This window comes from Corapipo altera, unplaced genomic scaffold (genome assembly GCF_003945725.1).
Source record: "Corapipo altera isolate COAL_440 unplaced genomic scaffold, ASM394572v1 44b, whole genome shotgun sequence".
NCBI lineage: Eukaryota > Metazoa > Chordata > Aves > Passeriformes > Pipridae > Corapipo > Corapipo altera.
This window is the reverse complement of record NW_020884932.1, coordinates 3,628,489-3,655,671: the sequence shown is the minus strand read 5'-3', so window position 1 is coordinate 3,655,671 and position 27,183 is coordinate 3,628,489. Positions and strand designations below refer to the sequence as shown.

At 39.8% G+C, this 27,183-nt stretch overlaps 1 protein-coding gene across 1 annotated transcript; it reads right to left on the bottom strand.

The window, feature by feature from the left end:
* Nucleotides 1-6,545: 6,545 nt before the first annotated feature.
* EXOSC7 (exosome component 7) lies at nucleotides 6,546-26,715 on the bottom strand. Its single transcript, XM_027659372.1, has 8 exons — nucleotides 26,589-26,715; nucleotides 25,757-25,858; nucleotides 25,002-25,096; nucleotides 20,096-20,261; nucleotides 15,621-15,691; nucleotides 10,899-11,022; nucleotides 9,784-9,939; nucleotides 6,546-6,685 (listed from the first exon to the last, which is right to left on the bottom strand). Exons 1-8 carry the CDS (start codon nucleotides 26,643-26,645, stop codon nucleotides 6,581-6,583), a joined length of 876 nt encoding a protein of 291 aa, XP_027515173.1. The 5' UTR covers nucleotides 26,646-26,715; the 3' UTR covers nucleotides 6,546-6,580.
* Nucleotides 26,716-27,183: the final 468 nt, after the last annotated feature.

Below are 27,183 nucleotides of genomic sequence, written 5' to 3'. Positions count from 1 at the left end.
CCCAGACAATGGGAACAAGCTGAAGTGTTGGTGCAATGGGTCCAGAATGAGGATGCTACAGGGAATAGCCACCTAAAAGCCTGTACCCAGTCCATCCCCTGCCCAGGCTTCTGCTGAAGCCAGAGGCTGCAGTTCCATTTAAATGAGGTGGTATCAATGGACCTTTGTTGGCTCTTTGGGCAGATATCATGCTTTTGAGATCAAAATGATTCACACTTCTTACTAAGGGAGGTGTGGGAGGTGAGTAGAGGTAATCCTTTTTATTAGATGAACTAATAGAACTGGAAGACATCAGCAAAATACTAAAATTATGCCAAGAAAACAGGGGTTTTTTACATCTATGCAATTCTGGATTTTACTTCCCAGTAAAAGCACTTTACTCCCTGGCTTCAAGCCTGGTGTCCTGGTCAGGGTAGCCCCTGTTAGCTGTAAGGTAACTGGTTTGAGATGAAAAAAGAGAGCAGAAGAACCTATGCTTATGGAAACCATCCCAAGGCCACAGGGAAGCAGTCAGAAAAGTTTACGTGGCTTTGGGAAACCCAGTAAGTAGGCTGCAATGCTGAATTTGGAAGGCTTTCAGTTAGCAAAACGGTCGCTGGAATAAGCCCACAAAAGGAAGCTGGATGCTCCTGGCAGCGATACAAACCTGTGATTTTGTGCCCAGCTAGGCAAGGAAATGGGCAGCGAGATCAGAGGCTATTTTGCTTTGCCTCCTAGGAAAAGAGCAGGTATTGCCAAGCCAAGAAATGAGGCAGCGCCACTGCACAATGGCTGGAAAGTGCAAGGGCAGACTGGATAACAGTATTCACGTGGTTATAATCAAGATCAGCAATTACCAGACCTGGCCTTTCAAGGCTAAGCTACCAGTTCAGAGGCAGGCCACCATAATGCAGAATGATGCTCGCTCTTTGCCTGCAGCACCCCCTCCTCTGGGAATGCTCCTGCCTCCCCCACCAGCACTGACAGCAGGAGAGCAAAGGGGACACCTAAAGCATCTTTACATGTAGGACTGTGCAGCTCAGTGTCTTGGCCCATGGCTGGGGCAGCACACTGGGTTTCACACCTCTGCTCTCTTGACCAAATCTGCTCTGCAGGGGTAGGATCTGCATCTCAGTGGCACTGCAGTGACCTCAGAGAGGAACAGGAGAGAAACAGCAATGAACAGTGAAGAACATGCTGGGAGGGGCTCCCAGAAGAAAATCTCTGATATTCATTAGCTGCTGCCTGAACTCATGCTGGCATCACTCCTGATCTTCAGCAGCATAAACATTGGAACAGGTTAAAATGGAAAGAGCCAAATCTATGGATCATTGTTTTTAAGGCCAATTGAGAATAAATGCAATAATAGTTCAGGAAAGGGTGGTTTTCATAAGGACAATGATGAGGAAAACCAAGGAGTCAGCACTTTGCCAAAATGTTATCCCCAACATCAACTTTAGGAAATTGGCTCTGAGCCTAAGGAGGGAACCTTCTAATCACATCCCATGGCAAGCATGGCTCACATCCCTCCCCCTCATTCACCAAGGGTCACAGAACAGAAGGATCCATGCTACAGTAGATCCTCAGGCCCTAAACTGAACCCAAATGAAGAGAACTTGAACTCAAGTAGTATCAGCTGCTCAAAATTCTCCTGTTTCTAAAGGAACTGCACCAAAGGACTCATGCTTCCTTCTGTTTGGAGTATGCACCTCCTGGGGCTAGGGGTAAATCCAGCTGTCTTTGCTGCTTTGTTTTCTTGCCCATCATCCACATCCCAAAGTCCAAACAACTAAAGGAAAACTGCAGTCAAGTGTCTAAATCTAACACCAAAACTCTGGAGGAATTCCTAATTGTGTAGGTTCGCTGAGCAGGCTGCATGAAACTGCCTGTCACGGCATCAGTTCAAGTGAAGTCACCATTGAAGTAATTACTTTAGGACTGGCAAGCAGACGACATTTCTGTCAGCTTATGCTCTTAGTGCACATAGTTCCCACCTTTGAGCAACTGGTTTGTTTTCATATCGCTGTGGGTGCTGAATTAGGGGTTGTAAGAGAATTTCAACTTCAGCCTCATTAATTGCTTTATTTTTTTTAAGTTAGAGAAAAGTTTGCATGATCAGACAGCAGGAAGAAAGCAATCTTGAAAAGCCTCATCAGGTTAACGTTGGTCTCTCTCTGGAGGGAAAGAAGAAAGGTAGGACTTAAATCATGACTTTTCAATCCATATGTTTCCAACTGTGGAAATACCAAAACTTACCATTTGCCAAAACAAAGAGAGAACATGTAGTGGGAGAGCTCCTCTGGAAGAGGGGGCCTGCAGGCTGGTGGCTCCAAGTACCTCCAACATCTGAGCACAACTGGCTTGGCTGTAGTCCCTGCCCTGGTGGCTGAGTGGAGAAGGGTCTCTGCACATCAGAAAGGGATTTCATTTCCTCTTACACCTCTGAAGGTACAAGCTACAGGCCTGCAGCAACTATGATGATATCAGTCTAAATGAGGGAGATCATCTCATCAACAAATGGTGTGACTTGAAAACTCAGGCGTGCCTGTGCTGCTGATCTTACCCAAATCCTGAGAACAGGATAGCAACAGAGATGTTCACAGAGCTCATAAGACAACCACAGCTTTATTAAAAAGTGTTCCAGACGATGAAATTGAGGTTGAAACCATCACCAGGGAGTCATTAACAGCATGTTTGAGATTCTAATGTTATTTTGCAGGAACATTAAAAATGTCCTTGTTACTAGATAGCTGGAAATGCAGCTTATCCAAGGAAAAACCAAGGCACTGCAGTTTCTCTGTGGGGAGGCATGTACCAAAGTGCCCTGCTGCAGCCAAGCAGTATCACTGGGAGCCTGGGACCTCACAAAGGAAAAGAAGCCTTTGTGAGGCACAGCTAACGGGAGCAGCCACATTTTGCCTTAGAAGGAAAAGCTGCCTCACATGGGCAGGGAGTGCAATCACACAGGAGTGCACTAGGAGACAAGAGATTGGGGAGCGGGGAGGAATAACGCAGAGGCTGATGGCTGAAGAGATTCAGTACCATTTGCAGACCTGCTCTTGCATTTTGTTCAAGTGTGTTAAAGGAAAGGAGGCTCTGGAGTAAGGACTGGAGCACTCAGGTCTCATCAGTCATAGCTTTGTTTCTTCTACTCTCTGGGTCTCAGTGGCTGCTGACCAGAGGTAAAGTAAACCAGGGCCACAGCAGGGCTGGAGAACATCGCACTGATGAGGAGGGCAGTGGCACTTGCTGAACTTCAAAAGAAAAGCTGGAGGCTGGAGGCAGTCCTAGCAGAAGTGGGTAAATCTCAGTTAATTCCCGTTTAGAAAGCAAATGCAGAAACACCCCAGTATTTATGTCAAATCAGGGTGCCGAATCCCTCAAAGAGAGATCTGCACACTCTGGTCTCATAGAAACTGTGAGCAAGCTCTGGTTCACACCAACTTGTCTTTACAACAGGCTGTGATGAAGCAAGCTTTCATATAAAGCCTGCCTGCATGTGGCATAGCCTCACTCCTCCCCATTGCCTCCACCTCTGCCCACAGGGCAGAACAAGCTCCCCTCTCCTCTCCAAACCACACAACTGCAATTTTGAACTGTTGTTGCAAAACGCTGGCTGACAGGATTCCTGGGCTTGGTAAATCTGCTAGGTCCACTGACCTACAGGCTAGCCCTCTCCTGCTCCAAGGAGACTGTCCCTGTGAAGCAGGTAAATTTGAAGTGTGTGCTTTTTAGGCAACATGAGTAAAAGCCTAGCAGGAGCTGATAGACTCCTCACCTCTAGTACACAGCTTTCAGCCTCTCGACACTCTCAGCAGAAGCAATTAATTTCTGGGACAAACAGAGAGCTATCCCTCTCCGCAGATGTTTCCTCTTAGTTCTACTGGACTCGAGTCAATGAAAACGTGGCAGTATCTGCACAGCAACACATGGAACTTTCCATCAGCCCAGACGGGAACAGAAGCATTCTCAGCTGAAGTCTCTACTAAAAATCTGCAATAGAAGGGAGCGGTTAAAGGGAACTAAGAAAATAGAAATGGGCAGCATAGCCCTTAGCATGCCTGAGAACCACAGTCTCAAAGATTTCTTGGCAGATATTGTATCAACTGGAAGAGCTGTAGGACCTTTTACCCCTGTCAGAGCTTTGTTTATCCATTTGGGACATGAGCTGGTAGCAGCAAACCTCCAGGGGCAGCTGAGACCAACTAGCAGCTGTATTATACTTTTGGCTGGGCTCGCTCATTATTTATATCTCAGGGTTTGAAGCAGACCCAGTCTGAACTGGGGTCACACTCCACCCCACTGCTTTTCCATGGCAATTGATGGAAAGCAGTGAGTACAGAAGGAATAGGACCCCTTGAGAGCCCCAATGCATTCTGTGCCTGCCTACCCAGCTACAGAAGACCTGGGAGAGGACACGCACACTTAGGGGAGGTGCTGCAGATGCTTTCACCATGTTAATTTACAGTGTTGCTCTGAGGAAGTGCTTGGCACCAAATATTTTATGACCAAGGTAGCCATTTTTGTATACACAGCTGTTCCACAGGTTCCCTTGGGCTGGCATCAAACACAGAAGCTGAGGTACCAAGAATTTTCTTTCTAGCTATCTTGAGCACATAGGTATCCTGAATCTCAGATGGCTAAATATTTGCTATCCTTAGTAAGAAGTTGGGAGGGAATGCACATATATTCACCTCCACAGAGGGGTCAGTTAACACGCTTGAAACACAGTAATGTTTCTCCCACCACCACCTCCAGCTCTCAGAAAATTAAATTTAAAAGCAAGAGGATGTGGAGAGGGGACATCTTAAATGATGTAACTTGCAAAATGCTTGGAGATCCTTCAGCTGGAAGGCTATGAAGAAATACACTATTAATACTATGTTACAAAATTCATCCTGAGCATCACTCGGGGCAGCCTTTTGGTATCCAACCACAAATCTGTAATAAAACAGGCAACAGCTGTTCAGAGAATGGCTGAGGTTCAGGACTTGCAGTCTCATTTAGATTAACCATTTTCTGAAACATTGAACAACACATGATCAAACAAAAACTGCCTGTGGTAAGTCTCAGGTACTTTAAATGTTTTTTCTCCCTTCAGTTTTTTTCATATTTTTACAAGTAGCTTTGCATGGCAAGGAATGATGACAGCTACTGTAAAGCTGATCTCGGGTTAGTGTTTGCCTCACACAGAATAACTCTACTGAAGTGATTAAAGACTACGTACGCTGATTGTCACTTCTTGGCTCTGTTACTATGTAGCACCATCATAACCTACCTAACCTAACTACTTAAAAGTACTGAAAAAATACACACTCTTCAACTCTTCAAAATACAATCTTGGGCAAATTTTGTGGGACAGTTTCTTTTTTTTTTAACCTGCCTGCTTGTTATAGTAGTGGCTACACATATCTGCACAATACACAGTAGTACTGCAGTTACTTTGAGAAATTATGTGAGTGAGCTCTAGGAAAAGGGCTGAAGAGATTTGGGGACCTTAAGCACTCCATATATTTTAATGTGATCATGATTATTAGTAATATGTTCTGTCCTATATCTACAGCTCTCTTTCAGCAAACACCTTCCCCTTTTCCCCACCAAACATGTTACAGTCAAGAGAACATTCTTAATCTGATATAATAAAAACAGGAAATTCAGAAAACGTTGCTCCTGGATTATTGTAGTAACTTCTGCCATAATGTTTGTTCAAAACGATCCTTCTAATAATGCAGCTGAAATATCAACTTCTTAAAAACCAACTTCTTCCTTTGATTTCTTCCATCTGTTGTCTCTTCCTGTCCTGCCAAATAAATAGCTCTTACTCTTTGCTGGGGCAACCAATTGATGTAGGGAGGGAATCCACTGCTTTCAACACCTGGTGATACAACTTGTTAGCATGCCTTACCTGCCACCTTCTGACTTTCCCTATGAAGGATCATTACTGACAGACACTATGCTTTTCCAGCTGAATTGTCTAACTCTTAAAAATTAACTCATTTTCCCTTCTACCTTAGCCATGCCCCTTCTCCTTAGCCACTGTGAAAAGCTGTGGCTACGCTGCTATTGCACCTGTTGGCAAAAGGGATAGGTAGAGCTCTAGTGAGCAAAGAAATCTTGGTTTAAAATACAAACTGGAAATGTGGAAACATGCTTTATTTATAGTAAAATCTAACCACATTTTAGTCGAAGAATAGTTGGGTAATTTGAAGGAAGACTTCCACCTAGTGCTGCTCTCAGTAGTGCTGCACAGCCTCAAGTACACTCTAGAACACAGCATCTGGTCTACAGAAGTGGAAGGCGTGCTAACAGAATTAAGTGGAACCTACATCAGTCACTCTTGAAAATAGATTCAAGCACTTCCCAGGCAATGGCACCAATTGCTGCTGGTGCACTTCCCAGGTGCGAACAGTGACCCGTATGAAAAGCATCTGATTTTCTCATCCGCACTTAACAGTAGCTTTCTTTATGCTTAGGAAAATTTTAGAAGCCTCTTAGCCAGAAGGAGAACTGTACTGGAAAAAAAAAAATAACCTTTTCTTTATACACAAACACACAAGATTGCACAATTAATTAAAAACAGTTTTGAACATTTAATAAAATCTCATCCTAGAAATCCAACTTTTGGCCGTGACGTCCCCAAACTCTCTTCTTCATCCAAAATCTTCTGAAGGGCTATGTGCAGTGACTTGCCTACTCTTTGTCCTGTCTGCAATGCAAAGAAAGCAAAACAAATCTGAGACATATGCTTATTAACAGGAGACAACTCTTACGGAACACTTCCTTTTGACAAATATTTTCCCTTTGATGATTCATATACACCAGCTGGTATCACCAAAATACACTTTTAATTAAGAAAAATAATGGCGGTGGAAGTTTCATTTTAATTTGATTAAGTTTTGGAAAAATGCACACATAAATGCAGTGCTCTCATTCATCAGAGAAGCATTCCATGATCATTAATACCAGATCTGTGCACTGCTGGATCATCCAGGAATACAAATTAAATTCACATCAGGCACAAGCACACACTCAAATTAGTCAGCACATAAACACAGCATAAAGCAATATTCTAGCTGCCAGAGGACAAGAGATACCTGACCAGCAAAGCAGCCTATTAATAGAAAATTCAGTGAACTCTTCTGAAGGTGCTCAGAATCAGCAGAGTGAATTTAGACTAGCTCAACATCGTGTCCTATGGCCAGAGAAGCCCAAAATGCACACTGGCTGCATCACCAAATCAGTCTGAGGGCAGATCTTTCATATGATGTGCAATTCTGTACTGTCCAAGGCCCTTAAAGGGGTTAACACAATGTCTTCTTTACAAAAGGAAACTCCAGCAGTGGAAAGCCACCAGGATTAGCTCTGACACCAGCCTCTACTCTTCCCCCCCCCCCCACTGTACTGTGGAAGCTACAGGGCAAGGAAACATTGGGCAGTGCTGAAACAAAGATCTTAAGGCAACGGTGCCCATTAAAGCTTTCCCAGGGTTTCTCTAAATGATCTGAAATACAGACTCCATACGGAGATGAAGAGAGCCCACCTATCTGTAAAGAGCCAAAGGCAGATTATATTAAACTGAGTTTATTTGCTCCTGATCTATGCAATGAAGCCTAGGCCTGCCATACAGCTGACACAAAGCTCTCTTTCACCTGTTAGGGACAATTACTGGAACCATGGGAGCACAAACCTTAAAATGAGGTACATTTCTGTACCTCATTGAAGATCCAGGCGAGAGAACACGGCCCATGGTACCAAAGGAAATTTGGGAAGAGCTTTGATGCAGCAGGGTAGCTGTCAATCCGAGGTACTATGAGTCATGCTAAATAAAGGGGGGCACAGACAAGAACTGTCCCAACAGCTCTGCACTGGGACAAAGATCACTGCAGCAGTCTGGAGTCCCAAGAAGTGATACACTTTCTGCATTCTACTCCTCAAATATAGGACAACGTCACTCACACCAGGTCAAAGTGAACGGGAACTGTGCAGAACTTTGGTATTGACGCAAGACTATTGCTTTCTTAATGCTGCTCGCCTCTCTAATGGATCAGATCATAAACTTAAAAAAGAAAAACCTAATGCTGGCAGCTTCCCAAAACTTTCCCATGAAACTCCCTTACTAAGAGATATGCCCCAGAACGTCTGTTTTCTACAAGGCAGGGAAAGCTGACACTCTGACCTGCAGCCAAATCATTATGGAATGGAGGTGTCAAACATGGGTTATGCATCTTTTCCAGTGGATATTCCCAGGCCTTTTTGTTTTTCTTGGTATCCTAATGAGGCTGTTGAGTTTAGGGCAGGGCCAAACACATAAACTCTGACTTTCCAGAAAACATATTGGGTTTTTTTTGATCAGCTTTATCTCTCACTCTTCCAAACTCTTCAGCATTCAAGAGGGACGACTTCTTCCAAAGCAAGTGAAAGATGGCACAAGTGATCAGCTTAAGCTTGTAACTTCCTGCACCAACAAGTACGGACAAGTTCACTAATGTTCTTCGCAGAATAGGATGGTTTGAAGATTTCCCACAGTTACCTTCCATATGCATCTCTGAACAGTGTTCAGAAGTGCATGACAGAACTTCAGGCACAGCCTTTGGGGGTAGGGTATAAAACGGAACTGCAGAAGTTCATTTCCTATTTAGGGCTCAACGTAGAGTGAAACTGGTGATCAAAACAGAGGCTCCATCAAAGCCTGGTGCAGGGAATTTGCACTAAGGCCAGCTTCTTCATGAACCTGTATCTGACTTAAGCACCTGCTCTCTAGCAGCCCTAGACCCAAAACTTCAAGTTTTCTATGACGTTTAGTTAGCATCAGACACAAAATCCATCAAGGAAGACACATCAGATGCCCACAGGAAGTTAGGTTTCTTTAGGATGCCAGGTTAGAGATAACACCTCTCTATCCAGATAAGGGAGAAAGTGACATCTCTGAACACAAATGAAATCCCCACTGGTACCATCAAAATTAGCACTCTATATTGACAAAGTCAAGTGCCATATATACTCAAGCATGTAATTCCCACTTGAGACCAACTGTTGTCAAACTTGGCTCCAACTTCCGCATTCCTCACTACAGCCGGGCTGAAATTAGTCCTGTATCTCTTGGAAACAGAGTCAGCTTGAAGTATCTAATTTTTATTCTGACTTCCAAGCTCAAAACCCATTTCTGTCTCACGCTCAAGGCCAAACTCAGGCATGAGAATTTACACTGCAGAACATTTAAGAAGAGCCTGAAGAAAGGTTTAAAATGGAATTCTTACATGGATGTGGACAATATCCAGATACTAGTATTTTTATGAAGTAAGGGCAGATCAGAAACCCAATAAAGAACCAAAGAAAAACAACAGTAAAAAGAGAAGAGTAAGTTTATAATAAAACAAATGAGTTGTGCTAGAAGAGAACACCGTGCACTAGCAATTCAAAAACACCAGAGAAGGTGTTTATAGGGACTTTACCATGTTAGGAGTTTTGCTATTTCAATTTTTAAGAGAAACTATAAAAGAGGGAACATGTTCTTTAAAAATACTCTCAAAGTTTATCAACTTAAGCTTTACTGCCTTACAGCTGTGAAGTACTTGCCTGAAACATATGTGAGTATCATGCATTTCAGGCATCTAGAAGTTTTAGATAACATCCATTCACATTAGAATTTGTTTCAAAGAAACTGTGACCTTTACAAAGTCCCTTGTGCACCTAATCAAAGCTCCAAGATTTCTGCTATGAAAGTCCTTAGTGCAGCTTTCCATATAACCAAGTTCCAATTCATCCAGTATCATCCAAGACAGTCAACTGCTCAAAACTCCTTACCTCCATCATTTCAAAAATACTCTCCGGATCCAGGCTACCTTTCCCCACTTTCTTCATAGAAGTGAGGGCACCTTTACTGGTCACAGAAATAAGCAGGCTTGCCAAAGAACAGGCTTCTTCCTGAAGGGTAGCATCCACCACATGCCTATATCCAATCTGTAAGTTAGTGATAAAATGATGTATCAGTTTGCAGTTTTCTAAGGGCTTCCATTAAGAAGTTAACCTGTGAGTGGCAGCTTTGTTAGTTACCTCAGTCTCCCATCCTAATATCATGTGGCCTTTTTAAGTGGTCTGAGACTGACTTGATAGCACAGTATTTACACAGCCTCTGACCCCAAATTGTGTACGTTACACAAAAGAGATGAGATAAACATGTCACTATTTCATACAGTTTTCCTCTCTACCATCCTTTCATCTATATGAAACTCCCTATTCCTCTTTCCCCCCCTCAACTCCAAGGATGGACGACTTTGCTACCCTCTAGGTGAAAATTACACATCCTGAGACTCAGGTGAGCCCTCACTTCAGCAATGGCCTCTGCTATTTATGCAACTTGCTTAAAAGCAATGCCACATAAACTTTCAGATAACTAAGCAAATCACTAACACTTGCAATAGAACTTGAAGTATCCATAAAATCAACTGTGTTGGCTGTGTGCTATATATGGAAAACCTGTTTGAAAGAGAAGGCACAGTACTGCACCCATGAAAATGGAGTTCTGTCCCCAGCAACAAATACTCATCATGTAATTCCAGGCAGATGACACAACTTTCACACCTCACAACAATGGCCACTTGTTCTAACACACTGAAGTATCTGCTGCTATGGATGTTAAGCAAGGAGTAGATAAAAAACAGTAAACAATTCCTCTGAATGCAAGAAGATGCATTTTAAGAGCACATCAAGTAGAAACCTACAAGTCAGAGATGCAAAAAAACCCCTTATTCAGTAGAAGTTCTTCTTAATTAGGAGGCAAAAGACAAACAAATATCTACATAGTGGACACTGACCATTTCTGTAACACAATTTTTACCTCTAGGGAAATAATAAATGGCAGGTGAAACTAATAGAAACTGAAGTTTCTAGGTAGAGGGTCAGAAATTCGCCATGCTTACTTTGCTTAGCGTGACAATACAGGGCACTTCCTCTACATTAAGTCGAATACAATCATAAGGGTCATCAGACAGCTCAATCTCTTTGGTGCCTTCTTCATCCTCCAGAACACGTACTTTGGGTATTCTGTGGAAACAAAATGTGCAAAACCGTTGCCAGAGCAGATAACAAACAAAGCTGCTATACAGTCACAACTCCATGAAGTGCTTTTTCTTCTAAATGAGGCAAAATGTTTAGAAAAAAACTCCAGAATGTGATCAAAGTATTAACGACTCACTCCCCAAGACTAGGAAGAAAACATTGTAAGTTTGAAGACATTTAGGATAAGATCATCATATTTACATCATTCAAACCATTAGAATCTGAGTTGTTTTTTACACTATTATATGGGGAGAGATTCTTTTGGAATTTGCACAAATCAGTTCTGAACAATTCTTTGTACTTCTGCTGGATGTATAGGAGAGAAATTACCAAGACTCAATCCTGTCATACAGTGGCTCTCAACTTTGCAAACAACAGTAAAGTTGACAGAATTAGAGTAATTACATTGCTTGGCAAAGCTGTGACATCAGTAGCAAATACAAGTAGTAAAGCCCTTCAGGAAAGAGCAACACTAATTAAGGGAGACTTGGGGTAAAGAGAAAGACGACATCAGTAAAATCCTTTCTCTTCAGCAAGATGGGAAGATTGGCAGGATATTCTCATTCTTCAAGAAGCCAGAAGACTCTACTGTTCTAAGGACAGATATACAAGGGATATATAAAATATAAGGACAGAGCAGGAATAAAAACCCAGGCAGAAATCCAAGAAATGCTTTCTTCTCAGTAGCGAATGACGAACTCTCTCACAAATGACCTAAGACAGGCTCCTTATCAGTGGCAAATATATTGTATTTGTGATAGACATTTAATGGGAATTTCATGGGATGACTTAAGGCACTTTTCTTAGCATAATGAGTAAAATAATTTAAAACAATTTAGTAGAAGATGGTACTTCAAGCTGCCAAGTACATCAGCATCTTATATACCCTCATTTATCCAGGTGCCTGTTAGGATGGAGTACTGACTGAGAGACTGCATTACCGGCCAGTAAAACCCCCACACAGCTCCCATATTACTTTTTTTTTTCTTTTCCACACATTTGCACTTGAAACCAAAATATTTCAAGATGTCCCCTGACAGTTAACTTCAGTAAGCACAATCTGGTTTTATATTAGTACTTTTACAGTAGCACTGTGTTTATAACTAGACTCTGGAGGTTACACTCTTTTATGCCATCTGTAAGAAACCTCTTCTTTTGAAGGAGGAGGAGATAGGGACTGATTTAATGAACATTTCCCCCACCAATACAAAGTGACTTTTTATTGTTCCCTGGAAGAGTATGTTAGTTATTTGTGGCTAAAAGTCCTAGTGGCAAGTACTTCACAGCAGCTAACCCTGCTCCAGTGACAACAAATTCCCTACAAGCACAGCGGCCTGGACCAAGCCAAAACTAAGACTTTGAGTAAGCAGAACAATTGTGAAGTGTACTTTTTCCTGAAACAAAACTCCAAATGCTTTCCAACCCATTAGAAATGTCTCAAAGCCTATTTTCAAGTTTAAAATATTCCATTAAAAATTGATGGAATAAAGTCACAAGGTGACTGATCCTCAAGCTACGCAGGACAACGGACAACACTGGAAAACAGCCTAGTCAAGAAGTTTATGTGCCAAAACAGTGTTAAAAAACAAAGCAAGATTTCAGGAAAATCTGTGAGATTAAGCAATTTTTAATTCCATTCTAAAATAGCCATGAAACCAGAGCAGTGTTTGGTCTGCAAGGAGAAGTTGCCAGAATTAATACCTGAAAAATGCCTGCAAGAAGCTTTTTTGGCCAAGCACAGATGAAAGAGGTGTAAATTAGAACTATAGACACAAGAATCACAGTTGCATAAAAAAGGGGGTATATGGACACAAAAACTAGGAAAAGTGAATGTAGCACAAAGTATTTCCAGGACGCTGGAGATTTCCTCTCCCAGCTTGTGAATATTTGTCTTAAGAATTAGCTGTACATGTTTATTTTGCAACTTTCATTTTTCTGTTTTGATTCCTGTAACTAATCAGGGCAGAAATCTGTACAGCAAGACTCAGTCAAGTAACAAACAACGCTCTTTCCTATGTGCTGCAGACCCAGATTTCACAACTGCAAAACCAGTTCCACTCTTGCAAGCAGGCATCAGTTCTGCCTCTCCCATGCTGTTCGGCGAAAAACCTCGATATTGGCAAAGCTGCTGTGTTATAAACTCTTTAGTTTTTGTAACTTGCCTAGTTTCTGCAGCCTCTGTGGCAAGTAGACACATTTCACAGAACCAAGTTTAAGGTCCTGACACAATAGCTAATATTGCATATTTTGCAATATCTACTTCCATCATGAATAAATCCATCCTTAAACACCCTGAAGACAGGGGTAAGAAGTAAGTTTGATGCCTGCTATCTTTTGCACATGATCTTGATATAGTTTTTAGAACATGATGAACAATACAAACTTGCAAGGAGTAAATGTTCCCCCTAAAACAGTCATATTGCCATTGTTCCATGCCTGAAGGGGATAAAATGAGTCACGTCAGGCATTCAAAGGATTTAAATCCTGCCAGTCTTGCGTAAAATTCCTTAAATCGTGATTTTGGATTTACTTAACTCTAAAGAAAAATGTGTCCATAGCTATTATAGAAATGCTTAGAGCAAGATTTTCAAGATGAAGCTGAAGTTTTCAAATGCCTATCTGAATATCTAAAATTTTGTAGCTTCCAAGAAAAACAGCAGCTTGAGCTCTCCACTCTTTGTTTGAAGGCTGCAGTCAAGGCTGGCAAAGATCTGGAAACACTTCTAACAAAAACCTGGTTTAAACAAAGTAGGAAAAGTAAGTAAGACTCAAAGAGGGACACATGTCAAGCAAAGTTCAGAACACTTAATCTGAAGCAATTTTTAAACTGACGTCTTGTTTGGACAATAAAATTTTATGGAGAATGGGAAGCTACTCTTAAATAGCCTTGTGTCAATCCAAAGAAAACTTAGTAGCTACCAAGAGAAAGTGAGAGGAATACTGAAGGAGGACAACAGGTTTTCACTTTGAATTTCACCTCTTGACTTTCTGATCTTTTATGAGATTAGATGTATGGCTCAACTCAGTAAGACAAGGTTTTCACAGGTAAAAAATCAACAGGCTCTCCATTATGTCATACTGTACCACATTTTGATACAATACCCAACTTTAACAAGACTCTGGATGTTTTCCATAGATCACAGATTATATAAAGGACACAAGTTGTCAGAAAAATCAAAATAAAGCAGAATCATTAGAATAATTACACCCTCCGTGTTGCCCATGTTCCCAAAGCAACACCTTCTTCTACTTGCTTATTTAATTCATTACTTTTTATATGATCATCTCTGTTTATTCTAGTTAAAATAAGAAAAAAGACCCAGTTATCTTATAAATAAAGTATGTGCCTTGGATCTGCAAAACAACTTCTATGGTAGTAACTGTTTTAACTATACAACTTTTGCATCGAGGCAGAAACACAGCACTTCTTCCCTTTAGAGTACTGCCAACTCCTTTGTGAGCCATTATATTTGTGACAGCATTTCTTAATGTTATAAAAACAATCTACTGTTAAAAGTTAGTTGAGAATTTGATTAACATAGGAAATTTCTCAGCAATATATACAAGTTCTAGTCTCAGATGGATTCTTCCCTCATCCCCTTTTAAAGTGTTTATAACCTGATATACTGCCTGTCTTCAAAAGCGTATTTTCCTCTTCTTTTTGCACATACTTTTCGAGATCTAGTGCATTGATTTCCTGATAAATAAGCCAGAACTACACTAGTGGCTTTAGCAGATCTCTAATCTAATGCTGAAGAACAATCTGAAATCCACTTTTAAAACATTTATGCTTGTAAGAGTCTAACTGTTGCACCTCTTCCCGCTATTGTTGCCACCTAAGTTTTTTGGCAAAGCCATTCAGTAGCTTTTTTTCTCAAGGGTGCTACAAAACTCTGTACTCCCTTCCACCTACAGATAAAGAAGATAAAAACAATAGAAAAAATATGAGCGAAACTTACCATTAAAAACCACACAGAGGATTTCCACCATTCATTCTACTAGATTTTGTTTTTCTATTCTTTGAATTAAAATGCATGGGTCAAAGTTCTTTTAAAGACACATCATTTCCCCCTCCCCACAGTTTCTCACTACCATTATTTTCTTCCTAGTTTTGAAAAGAACTCTAGACTAAAAATTAATGAGAAAGAAATCAGAAGAGAAAAATCAAGGCTAGTTATAAATCACTAGTCACATTGACAGAGGGCTTCTTAATCAAGAGCATCACAATCAGTAAGTACTTCTTCAAACCCACAAGGCATCAACACAAAGTCCTCCAACTACCTGCAACAAAATCTCATGGTCAAGACAATTTTTTCTGGATCAGGCTACAGAACAGAAGTTATATTTTGAACCTGACTGTGCATACAATCACAATGCAATATGACACTTGATTATTAGAAACTGAACTAAATATTAGTTCATATGACTTGCATGAAAATGGACTGCCTTGTATCTGAATGCAAGCTGTTTTGGGTATTTCTTATTTAAATATCTAAGCATTAAAAATGCTTTGCTCACAGAGAGTACTTCTCTTCCATTTCTCATGCCACTTTCACTCACATGAAATGAGATTTGTGCTTTACCTTGTGTTAAAGAGAGCTGCCTTCACTGCGATAGAGATTGCATCAAAGATGTTCCCACCACATTCCAATAACTGAGGAGGAAAAGAAGAATCTCTTTAAAAGAAAATTGGACTAGTGCCTTTAAATGAAGTCTTTATTTTATTTAAACCTACTTGAAAAGGAAGAAAATTAATAACCAGAACAGGTTTTTAAAAAACAAAGTTGTCTTTAAAGCCCATCCATGAAAAGAAACAGATAGGAAATTAAGATTTCGGCTAACTGTATTACACATGCAAAATAGAAGAGTTAATATACTCCGTAATAAAATTAATGATAAAATTTAATAATAGAACCTGAAATGAAACCACCTCTGTTCTTAATCTTCTTGTGCTAAGGCTCTGAACTAGACTATGACCAGAATTCTCTTTATAAACCCATCACATTCGTTCTTTAATATTAAATCAAACCAGTCATTTTTTATACTTTATTTCAAAGAGGAGCCTTTTTAAAATATCAACAGGACAAAACCAACTGGGAGAACTGCTTTTAAAGAAGCAATGCAAATTGTCACTGAGAACACAGTATGAAAAGGTAGTTACAGAAGTTATAGTTATGAAGGCACACTATGATTTATTCTTCTTAAGGAAAAGAGTCATCATCAGGTTTGTCTTGTAGCTGAAAATGATCCAAGGAAATCCTAATGTCAAAGTCTAATTCAAACGTCAGTGTTATCAAACAAGTGAAGAGTGTCGAGGGAGTCTAGCTTAGCTTCTTCCCATGAAGATCAGGAGAACAACAGTCAAAGAGAACAGCAGCACTGCATACCAGGCAAAAAGACAGGGCTCCCAAAACCACAATACCTTCTATAGGCTGCCAGACAACTCCATAGCTTATTGTTAGTTCTCTGACAAGCTCCGCTCTCGGCTGCTAGTACTATTCTGTGAGAACACACACACACAAAGGCACACACACAGAGTAAGCATTTGAAACTACTTCAGCAAGAACATATGGATGCTACTCCATGACATCAATCTCTGCTGTATGATGAGAGCAAAACAAGTTTTGCAACACTGATTGCATTGATTGTTCTTCAAAATCTATTTAAAAATGAGATAAACTCCCGCACTGGGACTAAATCATAAATCAGATATTCTGTAAAGACAGTTTCTTTATGAAGACAGACTGAATAGCGTAAAAAGAATGACAAAAAGTTGGAATAGAAAGCTAAATACAAAGGTGATTAGATTATTTCTTCGCAAACAGCTGGTGGATACAGAGAGGTTAACTTGCCACTTTCAGTCATTATTGGATTTTACTGGATAACACAATAAGCCCCACAATATCTTTGTTATTAAAACACAATAATGGGATATGTCTGCACTGTTGCTAGGCTTGTGCTCAGGCTGCTATTCTAAAACCTTATCTGTACTACAGTGGTGCCCACAGGCTAGGAACACAATCTGTAACAAGCATGATGCCAGAATTCCTCCACACAGAACTGAACACTTTTCTCAGCTGAAGCAGCTTGTACTGAGATCTCCCCTGCTATTTATTTGCTTATTTATTTATTTATTTATTTATTTATAGAAATAAGAAAGTCTGCACAACTGCGAGTTATGGGAAGCAAAGGATTCTTTAGAAAGGACTGCTTTTAATTAACTGATGTACAAATAAAAAAGTCACTGGCAAACGTTGTAGACTTTGCCTTATTCAAAGAAGCTTTTCTTCCAAAAGGACAGATTCCTAACTTCTTTTTTTATCAAACTTGGGAGGAATAGAAAACATGAAGAAATCCTGAGAGGTGCTCAGTAGTGAACTGCTAAAATTTCAACAGAACCTACTGCACCCCTTCCCCCCAACACACCATCTACTGAGTAGGGAATGACAAGAGATTGCACACTTTGATTCTCCTTGCTCAGCATGGCAGACTGCTAGGCCAAATTATGTGGAGAAGGCTATACATATATCAAAAACACACTCAAAAATGCCAAAATCTTATTTCTGACATCAATGGCTTAGAAAGGGAAATAAATCAAGGGAAACAGAGAGAGAGTGAGAACAAGCTTACAGTTTTGTGATACTGTTCTCCACATTCACGAGCTACTATTTGGAAGTGGAATGCCTTACATTATTAAGAAAGAATGCATCTATTTTGAAAGGTCAAGGTACATATTCTTGACCTTTGTCACATATCTCAATTTGGCCATATTTCTGCTTCTTTGTGGTGTGTATGATTGAAATTATTTTCTTTCCAGTCTGACTGTACACAATTATAGCAAGTCTCAAGTACACTGACCACTAGAAAATATTTGAGAGATGTTTTTAATCGATAAGCTGCATGACTTTGCAAAACACACCGTTTTCTCTTTTGAGGTTGCATATGTCAATCAAATATGCTTCAATTAAAGTGCACATGGCTAAATTGCATAGCGTGAAACTTCCAGGTTCATAAAATTTTTGGGGTGTTTTTGTCTTTCAGAACAAGACACTTCCAAACAAGTACCTTCCCATCTGACCACAAAGTACCAGTATTTTCAGGCTTACAACAGATTTAAGGCTTATTTTCCCTCTAGCTTTGTGCAACACAAACACCAACGTAAACAATTTCCAGGAACTCTGAAGGAAAATACCACCCAAAACACTCTCTATGAGCATTGTTATTATAGTTAGAATCTGTCTCCCTCAAACACTGAATAATATGACTTGCACCTTATACTAGCCCAAGTATTATACTCCCACCATGTACTATTAAAGTAAGATTCTACAGGAACGATTCAGCAGGAGCAGCTTCAGCAAAATCTGTAGGTATCAAGCATCAACATTAAGTATACACTAAGACATGTGATACACATCTTCCATTTAGAAAAGGAAATATTACAATGACCTCAAAAGTGTGAAAATACAGACACCTGAGGTGGAAAAAGAATGGGAGTGAGTCAGGTAACAGAATAAGAGACTAATGTTAGTGGTGTCTTCTTCTAAATGTACCAGCAGCTCTTCAATGGCTCACACAAAAAATCCCTGCAGAATATAACATTGAAAAGACTTATCAAGTTCAGTTGTACTTATGAACCTGCAACAGATTGTTTACTGGCATTGTAAAAAAGCTAAATGTAAAATTCCTCACATAACACAGGCCCTGATGTTCATGATTCTGATACAGTTAGTACCATGAAAATACCAAGGCTGTTTTTCTCTGTAGTTGTGGACAACCAAAAAATCTGTCCAGGAAGAATCAAACAATAACCAATTATATCTCATGTAGAAGCTACACAGAACCAATTCTGCACTAGTCACCTTTATGCAAGTCTTTGTTTATGCTGTGTTTATGCAATCTTAAGCAGTACATTGCTTAAATAAGCACAGCATTTAATATTCTGTACCTCTGCTTGTAATTACCCAGTAACTAAAGTCCCCGGTGTGATTTCTCAGAACTAACACTTCATTCTCTATTAAACTATGCCAAGCTCCAATAAGCTGGTGACTTGGGCTGTTAAAACCCTCAGCAGTGGCACACACTCAGTCGCTCTGTACGCAGACTGTCGCAGTATGTACCATATCTACCATAATTAGGCTAATGGTACTGCTTTTTAAACACCTAATGAACTAATTTTCATATTTATTTAGGTCTTAGTCTAAATGTTCCTGTTTAACAAAATCCTGTATTTAATTTTCCTGGCCATACAGCTTAACGTTTTGCAAATCATTTATAATACATACTAATGGATTCCTGTGAGTAAGGTCCCTCAACACATTTTCACTTCCAAATTTGACAAAGAGAAACTCAATTTTGGACCAATAAGAATTGGGACTAATGCTCAGGAGAGTCTGACTTGCAGACTTCTGTTAAAATTCCTGTGGCTGAGTGGTTTAAAAATGGCATAGTTTGGAAATCAAGCTGCTACATGCATGAGATTTGTATGCATAAAATTCAGTTTCCATTTTTTAATGGGAACAAATATTCACTTTATCTTCTACATTCAATACATGTATACAACTTCCATCAAAAAGTGCCTAGGCCAAATGTAGCTTTTGCCAGAAAAGTTTCTATTTTATGTTACTGAATTAGTACTGATAATAGTGCAAAGAAGCAGACAGGATGGACAGTTACCTTAGGGCTAACATACGTAATACTACTTTACATTCAACAGAACAATACATTTGCTGTTGCAACTAGCCTGGGAGAAAAGTTTAGCCTTCTTTAGTGGCAACCTCCTTGCTAGTATAAGATCACTGATTTTCATCTGAGACAGATTTGGAGTATTCAGTGTTTTATTAGCTCTGCAGTGGAGCATCAGCAACAAGAAGAGTAGGAAAAGGGCAAGCTGGAAACAGTGATTAACTATTACAGGTAGATTTCCAAGAAAATGGCCATTCGTTTTGTGAAACATTATATCACATTATGAGAAGCTTTTTTTATAAGAAAATACACAAGGTTATGCTAAGTCAGTCTCCGCCTTAAATCTTGAATCTTAAGTTTTCATTTCCTTACTTACCAATACATCAACATAGAGAATCCAGCAGTGCTCTCTGGGATTAATACATAGGGATTTCAAGTCTAGGCTGTTCTCACAGCTAAATACTCTGTAGAGTGTATTTGCTATATCTGTGCCAAGTTCTTCTCCTCCCCGGCCTTCCAATTCAGGAGTAGCGTTTGAAGAACTAGATAAAGAAAGAAAAAATACTTTCACTTCTGTGGTAGCCAATACCCAAAGAACATTTCTTCAATATAGAGCATTAAAAATATCTAAGGATTTATTTGTACAAGGATAAGCATCCTATTTGAAAAGAAAGTATTTCCGTTTTTGCATAAGAGAATGTCCTGATGCAGATAATATACCGACATTTTGTTACAAATACTGATACCAACTAAATTCCACCACTATCTTCAGCTCCCAAGTTGCAATGCTAAAGTTGGTGAATTCTTTCAGGGATTATTTCTTAAGCACTGTCATCTTCTATCACCTCAACCCTTTAGAAAAACAAAAAAGTGAGAGAAATCTGTGCTAAGTTCAGAACAGCTAACAAGACAGTCTGGTGAGAGTTGAATGTTAAATTATTAAGAGGATGGCTGAGAAGAAGATGTGATTATATGACAAGTAGAATACACATTTCTTTTAAAGTAACATGACTGCCTGACCTTAATTGGTAATTTCTTTACTGAAGGGTACTGTATGCTATCGAGCCCCTTACAGAAAGCAACTCATTATTCTCAGCAACTGCAGCTTACGCAGAGCTGCAACTAAAGAACATATTTTCCAGAGGAGGTCTGACAAAAGTCTTTGGTCTTCACTTCCCTGATTCCAACATAACTAACTTTATTTATGAGTAGTCATACAAGAAAGTCCTTGGGTACTGATGCCTTGTACACAGCTAAGAACAAATTTCTAACAATAAAAGAAAACAGGCCTACAAAAAAACCCACCAAAAACCCCCACACCGACCCAAACCGACCAATCAAAAAAACCCCCAAACAACAAACCCCAAACCAAACAAAAAATGCCTCTCCTCCAAAGCACAATAAAATAGAGCAGAATTGTCCAGAGATGCATATGCTGCAAAGTAGTGAACAAAGATTCAGAACCCAGCCTCTGGTTTATAGAGAGAAGAGTATTCTCTAGGAATGGATCCATAGCAGCATTGCAAATGTTGTTTTAAAATAAATCAGTCACACCTCTCCCAAATTAATTTCTCATTGCAGAATATAGGAAAGAAAGTGGCTCCATAGAAGCAGTTTCAGTACGTTCCAAATCTGTAAGAGTAAAGCCTTGTATTTTCCTGGCTGGGTACTTCCCAGTGCCAGTTTCTCCTGCATGTTCTGTGTTTATATGATGATGCAAAACTTCAGCTCTTCTAACAGGCACACCAGGAGTACAAAAATACAGCAGAAAACTAAGTCTTGGAATATAATCTCTCCACCTTAAAAAAAAAAAACAACTAAAGAGTCACATTATCAAGGCATGACTTAAATCATCAAGTGAACTGTATCAACAATACTGCAGAACCTATAAGCTTATATATAATTACCTACTATTACTCTTACCTACCAGAATTACCTAATTCTCCCAACTTGTTTTGCAGTTTACGAAAACTCAGAATACCAGGAAGAGCTACTGGATTTTATAGAAGTTATCTGCTGCCATTATAAATAGATAGCACTATACATGCTTAAAAAACAAGGAAAAGCATTACTGCCAGTGAAGCACTGACCTAGGCTTCTAAACTACATTTGCCACACAAATAAGCAGTGCAAATACGACACACAATATTATTCACGGTCGCATTAATATTAGACACCAATTTTATACAGTAAGATCATATATGAGTGTAACTCAGTGCTGAGTCAGGTCTTCAGGTTGTATTTAACAAGCCCTTATCCATGGAAGTAGCTTTTATGCAAGTTAACTAGATCATTCTGTTTAAACCTTTCTGTTTGAAGCACAGTTATGCAAGCATTATGATCCCCATGATAAGCTGAAAAGAATTATACAAACTCCAATCTAAGCCTCATTATTATTTCTAAATACAAAGTTTTATCAAATGTTCTATTTATTGATTGTAAGTGGACACTTTGACAGTGAGTAGCAAGAACATAACACTCAATTGGAATATCATGTTTCACGGCATCTTAATTCCATTATTATTTTAACACTTCAGTTCCTTGCAATTGAAGTAAAATAAAGAAGTAAGGTTAGCAGGGTACTATTATAATAACTATATGGTAGATACTGCCACCTAATGCCTACAGATTATTACAGTAATATACTGGGCAAAAATTGAAAAGGGGTTGTCTAACACACTAGAAAGAGAAAATGCAAAAAAACTTGGTTTATGGAGCATAGAAAGAACCTAGCAGTGGCACAGAATTTTAACTCCCAAACAAAATGTAACTTTCAAGACTATCAAGATCATTTTAGTGTTACATTGCCTAACAATCAAGATTCCTCCTAAAGCACAATGATGCTTCTGCCACAGATTTCTGCTCAATTTCAGAACTCTTGCTGATAGCAGAAAAACCTTTCTCTCACAGTAGTTAAGCACTTTACACCTGTTGCCCAGGCCATTAATATACTGTAATCTACAGATGGACACACTTGAACAAATATATTCCTAATTCCACAAACAGAATCAAATGCATTCAAGGAATTCAGATGTCTGCTTTTCTTTTTGTTGTTATTTCTTACAGTTTGGAAACGGTAACTCAGAACAGCCCCAAAACTCAAACGTGAGAAAAGCAGACAGCAGTCTTCAACAGCAATGGCCAGGATGAATGTCCTCTCCAGCAATGATGGGCAGCAAGGATATCACAGAAGACACGGACTTGATCTATGGTAATTAATTTCCAGGTTCACAAATCAGTGCCCAAAATATCACCCCTTCCAGAGATGCGCATTAAAGTCTATCTCAAAATGTGACCAAATGTGCTTCTCAGATTTTAGGTAAAGGACTCAGAGTAGAAAAAAGAGAAACAGAATTCTGAGGCAGAGAAATATCTAATCCAGCAAGTGATTATTTTAATCAGGAAAGGAAACCATGTAAGTTTTGGGAAATAAGCAATTTAAGATAGTAATCACTGCACTCTGAGTTTTTATTATTAGTTTCAACAACATAAAAGCCAAGTAGAACACAGAAAAACGTCACTGGGAGATGCAGGGTATCAGACTATGTGCAGTTACTACCACCCAGTGGCAGCCTGCAAAAGCATCGGAGTACTGACAGCAGCTCATTTCCCTTTACGGAGAACAAGGTGCCTCCACTTCACATTTTGTCTTTTGGATCTTTCTGGAGGCTAGAGGACACTTTTGCCTGTGCACAAGCATGTGAGAAGTTAATACACTTCTCTAAAGTTTCGGCTTTTGGTCTATGTTGTTACAGAAATTAACAATTCCCTATTTCTAGAACCAACAAAATCCATCTTGCACAATATTGCTGCACATCTCCCATCTTATGAAGCAGAGATTAACAGTTAGAAAATACAACCTAACGCTAATCTAATGAACTGGAGTTTTTCTAACATTTATTTACATATGCAAGAAGTGTCACAGAATTGCCACATGTGCAAAGTCCACTTGTTTAAGTACGGAAACATTCCTGCTGCCATCGGACTTTCTTCATATAGAAACCATTGGAAAAAAACCTCCATGTACTACTTAGGATATTTCAAGCGTGCGTTTCATAAAGCAGTCAAGCTCAGATCCCCTGTAATAGCAGGACCACATCCAAGATCATCTTCCCACCTTGTATTTTTTGAATAGCAGTTGTAGACTAACTACTAATTCGTAGGTGAGTCCTTTCCTCTACAATGCACAAGGTTTCCGCAGTTAACTAGTACCTCATGAGGTACAGAGGCAGTCTTAGATAAGGCCGCATAATGTGACACACAAATGTTAAGGCAGATACAGCCAGTTAGGTTAGCAAGATATACACTTACTTAGTAGCTCTCATACCTTAGCTTTACCAATGGTATATTGGTTTAATGTCAGAGCAGCAACATTTTTTGTTTACAATAAAAATAAAAAGAAATGTCACATGCAAAACAGCTAACTTGACAGTGTCAAGGCTCTAATGAGAGGTTCCCAAAACACATTACTTCATAAAGGACAGTTTTAGGAAGTCTGCACGACATGGATATCGTAGTCACAGACCACAGACAGTCTAGAATAACATTGAGATGTCACTATGCAACTCAGAGCAACCTGAAAGTAAGAGTTCTCAGTTTTCTTCTAGCTTCTTTCATAATTCAAGCAGTATGAAGACTGTAAGGATAAACAATAGTGCACTTGTAGCAAAAAGCAAGGAATATGATTAAAACAAATACCATTTTAGTTAATGAAGCACAGATTCTCTGATAAATGCATAACTAAATTTTCTAATTAGCTTTTGCATCTGAAGTTCACACTGGAGATTTTCCTTTTTTTAAACAAACAAATTTGAACAAAACACAGTTCAAACTTTTTCCACTGCTTTATCAGACAAAGCAAGCAAACCTTTAAGTACAGTTAAAGAACAGTAAATTCTTCTCTTCTGGAATACTTACTTTTTTTGAAAGAGATTTTCTCTATTCTGTCATTGTAAAAACAACAGCTGACACTGTAGTCATGAAGTCATGTTAAATGCATGTGTCATTGAACCATGACACTTTCCCAGTTGCAGGGATGTTATACAGTTTGGGATCGCTTTCATTCTTTAAATCCCATTGATTTGCTTATTTTGGGTCTGCAAAATCATCATAAAGTTTCTGAACATTCACTGCTATAGGAACAGTAAAATAACTTCTTCTCTTACTCAGACTCTTACCGGAGATTAGTGGAATGAAGGTATAAACTTCTGAAGAATGGCAAGTTCTGATTAGTCATTTATTCCAAATATTAGATCTATTTCATTCTTTTCTGATATACTAACCAGTCAACAAAGAATTCCAGGTATCCTTCATCAGGTTTCTCTAACTTTGGTGTCCCCATTTCAGCTTTTATGCCTACCAAGACATCAGTGTCTCCCTGTTAAAACAAAAACACATCACACAACTGAAATTCTAGTTACACAACTATTTGTTTAATTTAAATGTCTACAGTAAGCTGACATTGCTACCTTTCAGTTATCTGATTGTTCTGTCAGAGTGAACTTAAAATAACATTAAATTTCTTAAAGAAGGAAAGGTTTTAGAAGGACAATATTAAGCTTAAGAAGATTATTCAAATAATTTCCATACATATTAGCTTTCTCTAGGTTAAAAAGACACTCTTAATATCCAAGACTACTTCTGTCATTTTGGTTCTGGAAACATCTCTTACTGCAGAACCACTATAATACTGCACATGCCAAAAGTAATTTCACTCCACTCTGAAGTAGTAGAATTATTTTTTCCCAGGGATTAGGCACAGTAGTGATTGCAGTTTTCGAGATAAAATGTTAGATCAACTCAAACTAAAGGCTGTCCAGGTACTTCATGGTAAATCCAGCCCTGTTTGATTTTTTTTCATCATCATGATAATAGTTAAGCCAGCCAAAAAGCATTATATATGCTGTAATTATTTCCTTAACCATAGTTTCAGTTACTGCTATGCACACACACAAATAACCTCAGCTTATCTTAAAACCAGACACATAAACTAGAAACTTCATTAGCGAGGCACACGGTCCCTAAGAAATTTACCTACCAGCTTTACTCTTGCAGATCCGCTTGTGTTTGATACAACATCTGTTTCTACTTCTGCACATCTGTAGTCTTCACAGCCACGACCATCCACACGAAGATCCTCCTAAGTATGACATCAATATATTGTGCTTAAGGGAATCAGTAGTGAAAACGTAAAAAAAAAAAATAAAACCCCCATATATATATATATATATATATATGTGACTTGAAACTTTCCTTCTGCTATACCAAACACAGCAGTAGAAACAATATGAAAGCATCAGCTCATAGTTTCATCACGGGATTTTACTTAAGACTACCTCAGGCCTTTCCTGGGATGCGCAAGTTCTGTACTTTTATAGCAGTAATTAGGACCAGGCAGAAAAAAATAACCCACTGGCCTTCCAAATGTTTTCATCTGTATTTCAAAAACGGGTACTGTGCATCCTCTGATACTATACACTTGCCTCCACAGAGAAAATTTTGTTTTTCAGCAAAATTCGGTAAAAATACAGTCTTTGTATCACGGGCGTTTCTCCCCCCACATCCTTCACTCTTCCTCCTTGGTCCACTCACGTTCCTTTGCTACGTGGCAGGCTAAAACTCTATGAAACGGCAAAAACTTGAGAAAGAGCCAGAGAAGATGTGGAAAGAGCAAAGAAAGAGAGGTAAAGGGGGACAGAAGTGAAAGAAAACAAATCCACGTTCTGCTCTCAGCCAGCTTCCCGTTGTGATGCTCAGCGTGCTCCGACGATTACTACCCCAGAGATTCGCGTACCGAGACCACGATGGAGGGCTCCCTGCCTCCCTCCTCCCCAGCCTACCCTGTAACTCGCCCCCTCCCGCTCCGGTACCTGCACGCCGTGCACGATGTAGAGCTTCTCCGCCTCGCTCAGCACCACGGACGCCATTCCTGCCGCCGCCTCCGGACCGCGGCTGCGCAGTGCCCCTCGTGCCTCCCTTCCTGCCTCCCTTCCGCCCGGGAAGGGAATAGCCGGGAAAGCTGCCGGCTATCCACAGCTGCTGTCCTGCTCTCCCGCTCAGCCGGCACCGGCACCTCACACTGGGTTGGAAGGGACCTCTGGAGATCACCCAGTCCAACCCCCCTGCCAAGGCAGGGTCACCTCGAGCAGGTGACACGGGAACGCGTCCAGGTGGGTTTGGAATGTCTCCGCGACCTCCCTGGTCAGCCTGTTCCAGTGCTCTGCCACTCTCAATGGAAAGAAGTTCTTCCTCATGTTGATGTGAAACTTGTGTTTTAGTTTATGGCCATTGCTCCTCGTCCCCTCCAAGAAAGCGAACCCTCATGCTACTCGCTGCCCTATGCCAAAAGCTCCTGAAGGAAGCTGTGGAGATGCCCAAGTGCTCGGGAAGGTATAGCGTGCTGATAAATTTCGCATTTCCTCATTTTCCTTGTAGAGTTTTCACCTCGGAAGGGTCCGAGCAAGG

Coding starts and splice junctions, on each gene's coding strand:
- EXOSC7 (XM_027659372.1), bottom strand. CDS start 26,645: ATGGCGTCCGTGGTGCTGAGCGAGGCGGAGAAGCTCTACATCGTGCAC. Junction 25,097..25,756: donor GATCTGCAAGAGTAAAGCTG/GTAGGTAAATTT, acceptor TTGTTTTAACAG/GGAGACACTGATGTCTTGGT. Junction 9,940..10,898: donor GTATTGTCACGCTAAGCAAA/GTAAGCATGGCG, acceptor ACTAACTTACAG/ATTGGATATAGGCATGTGGT.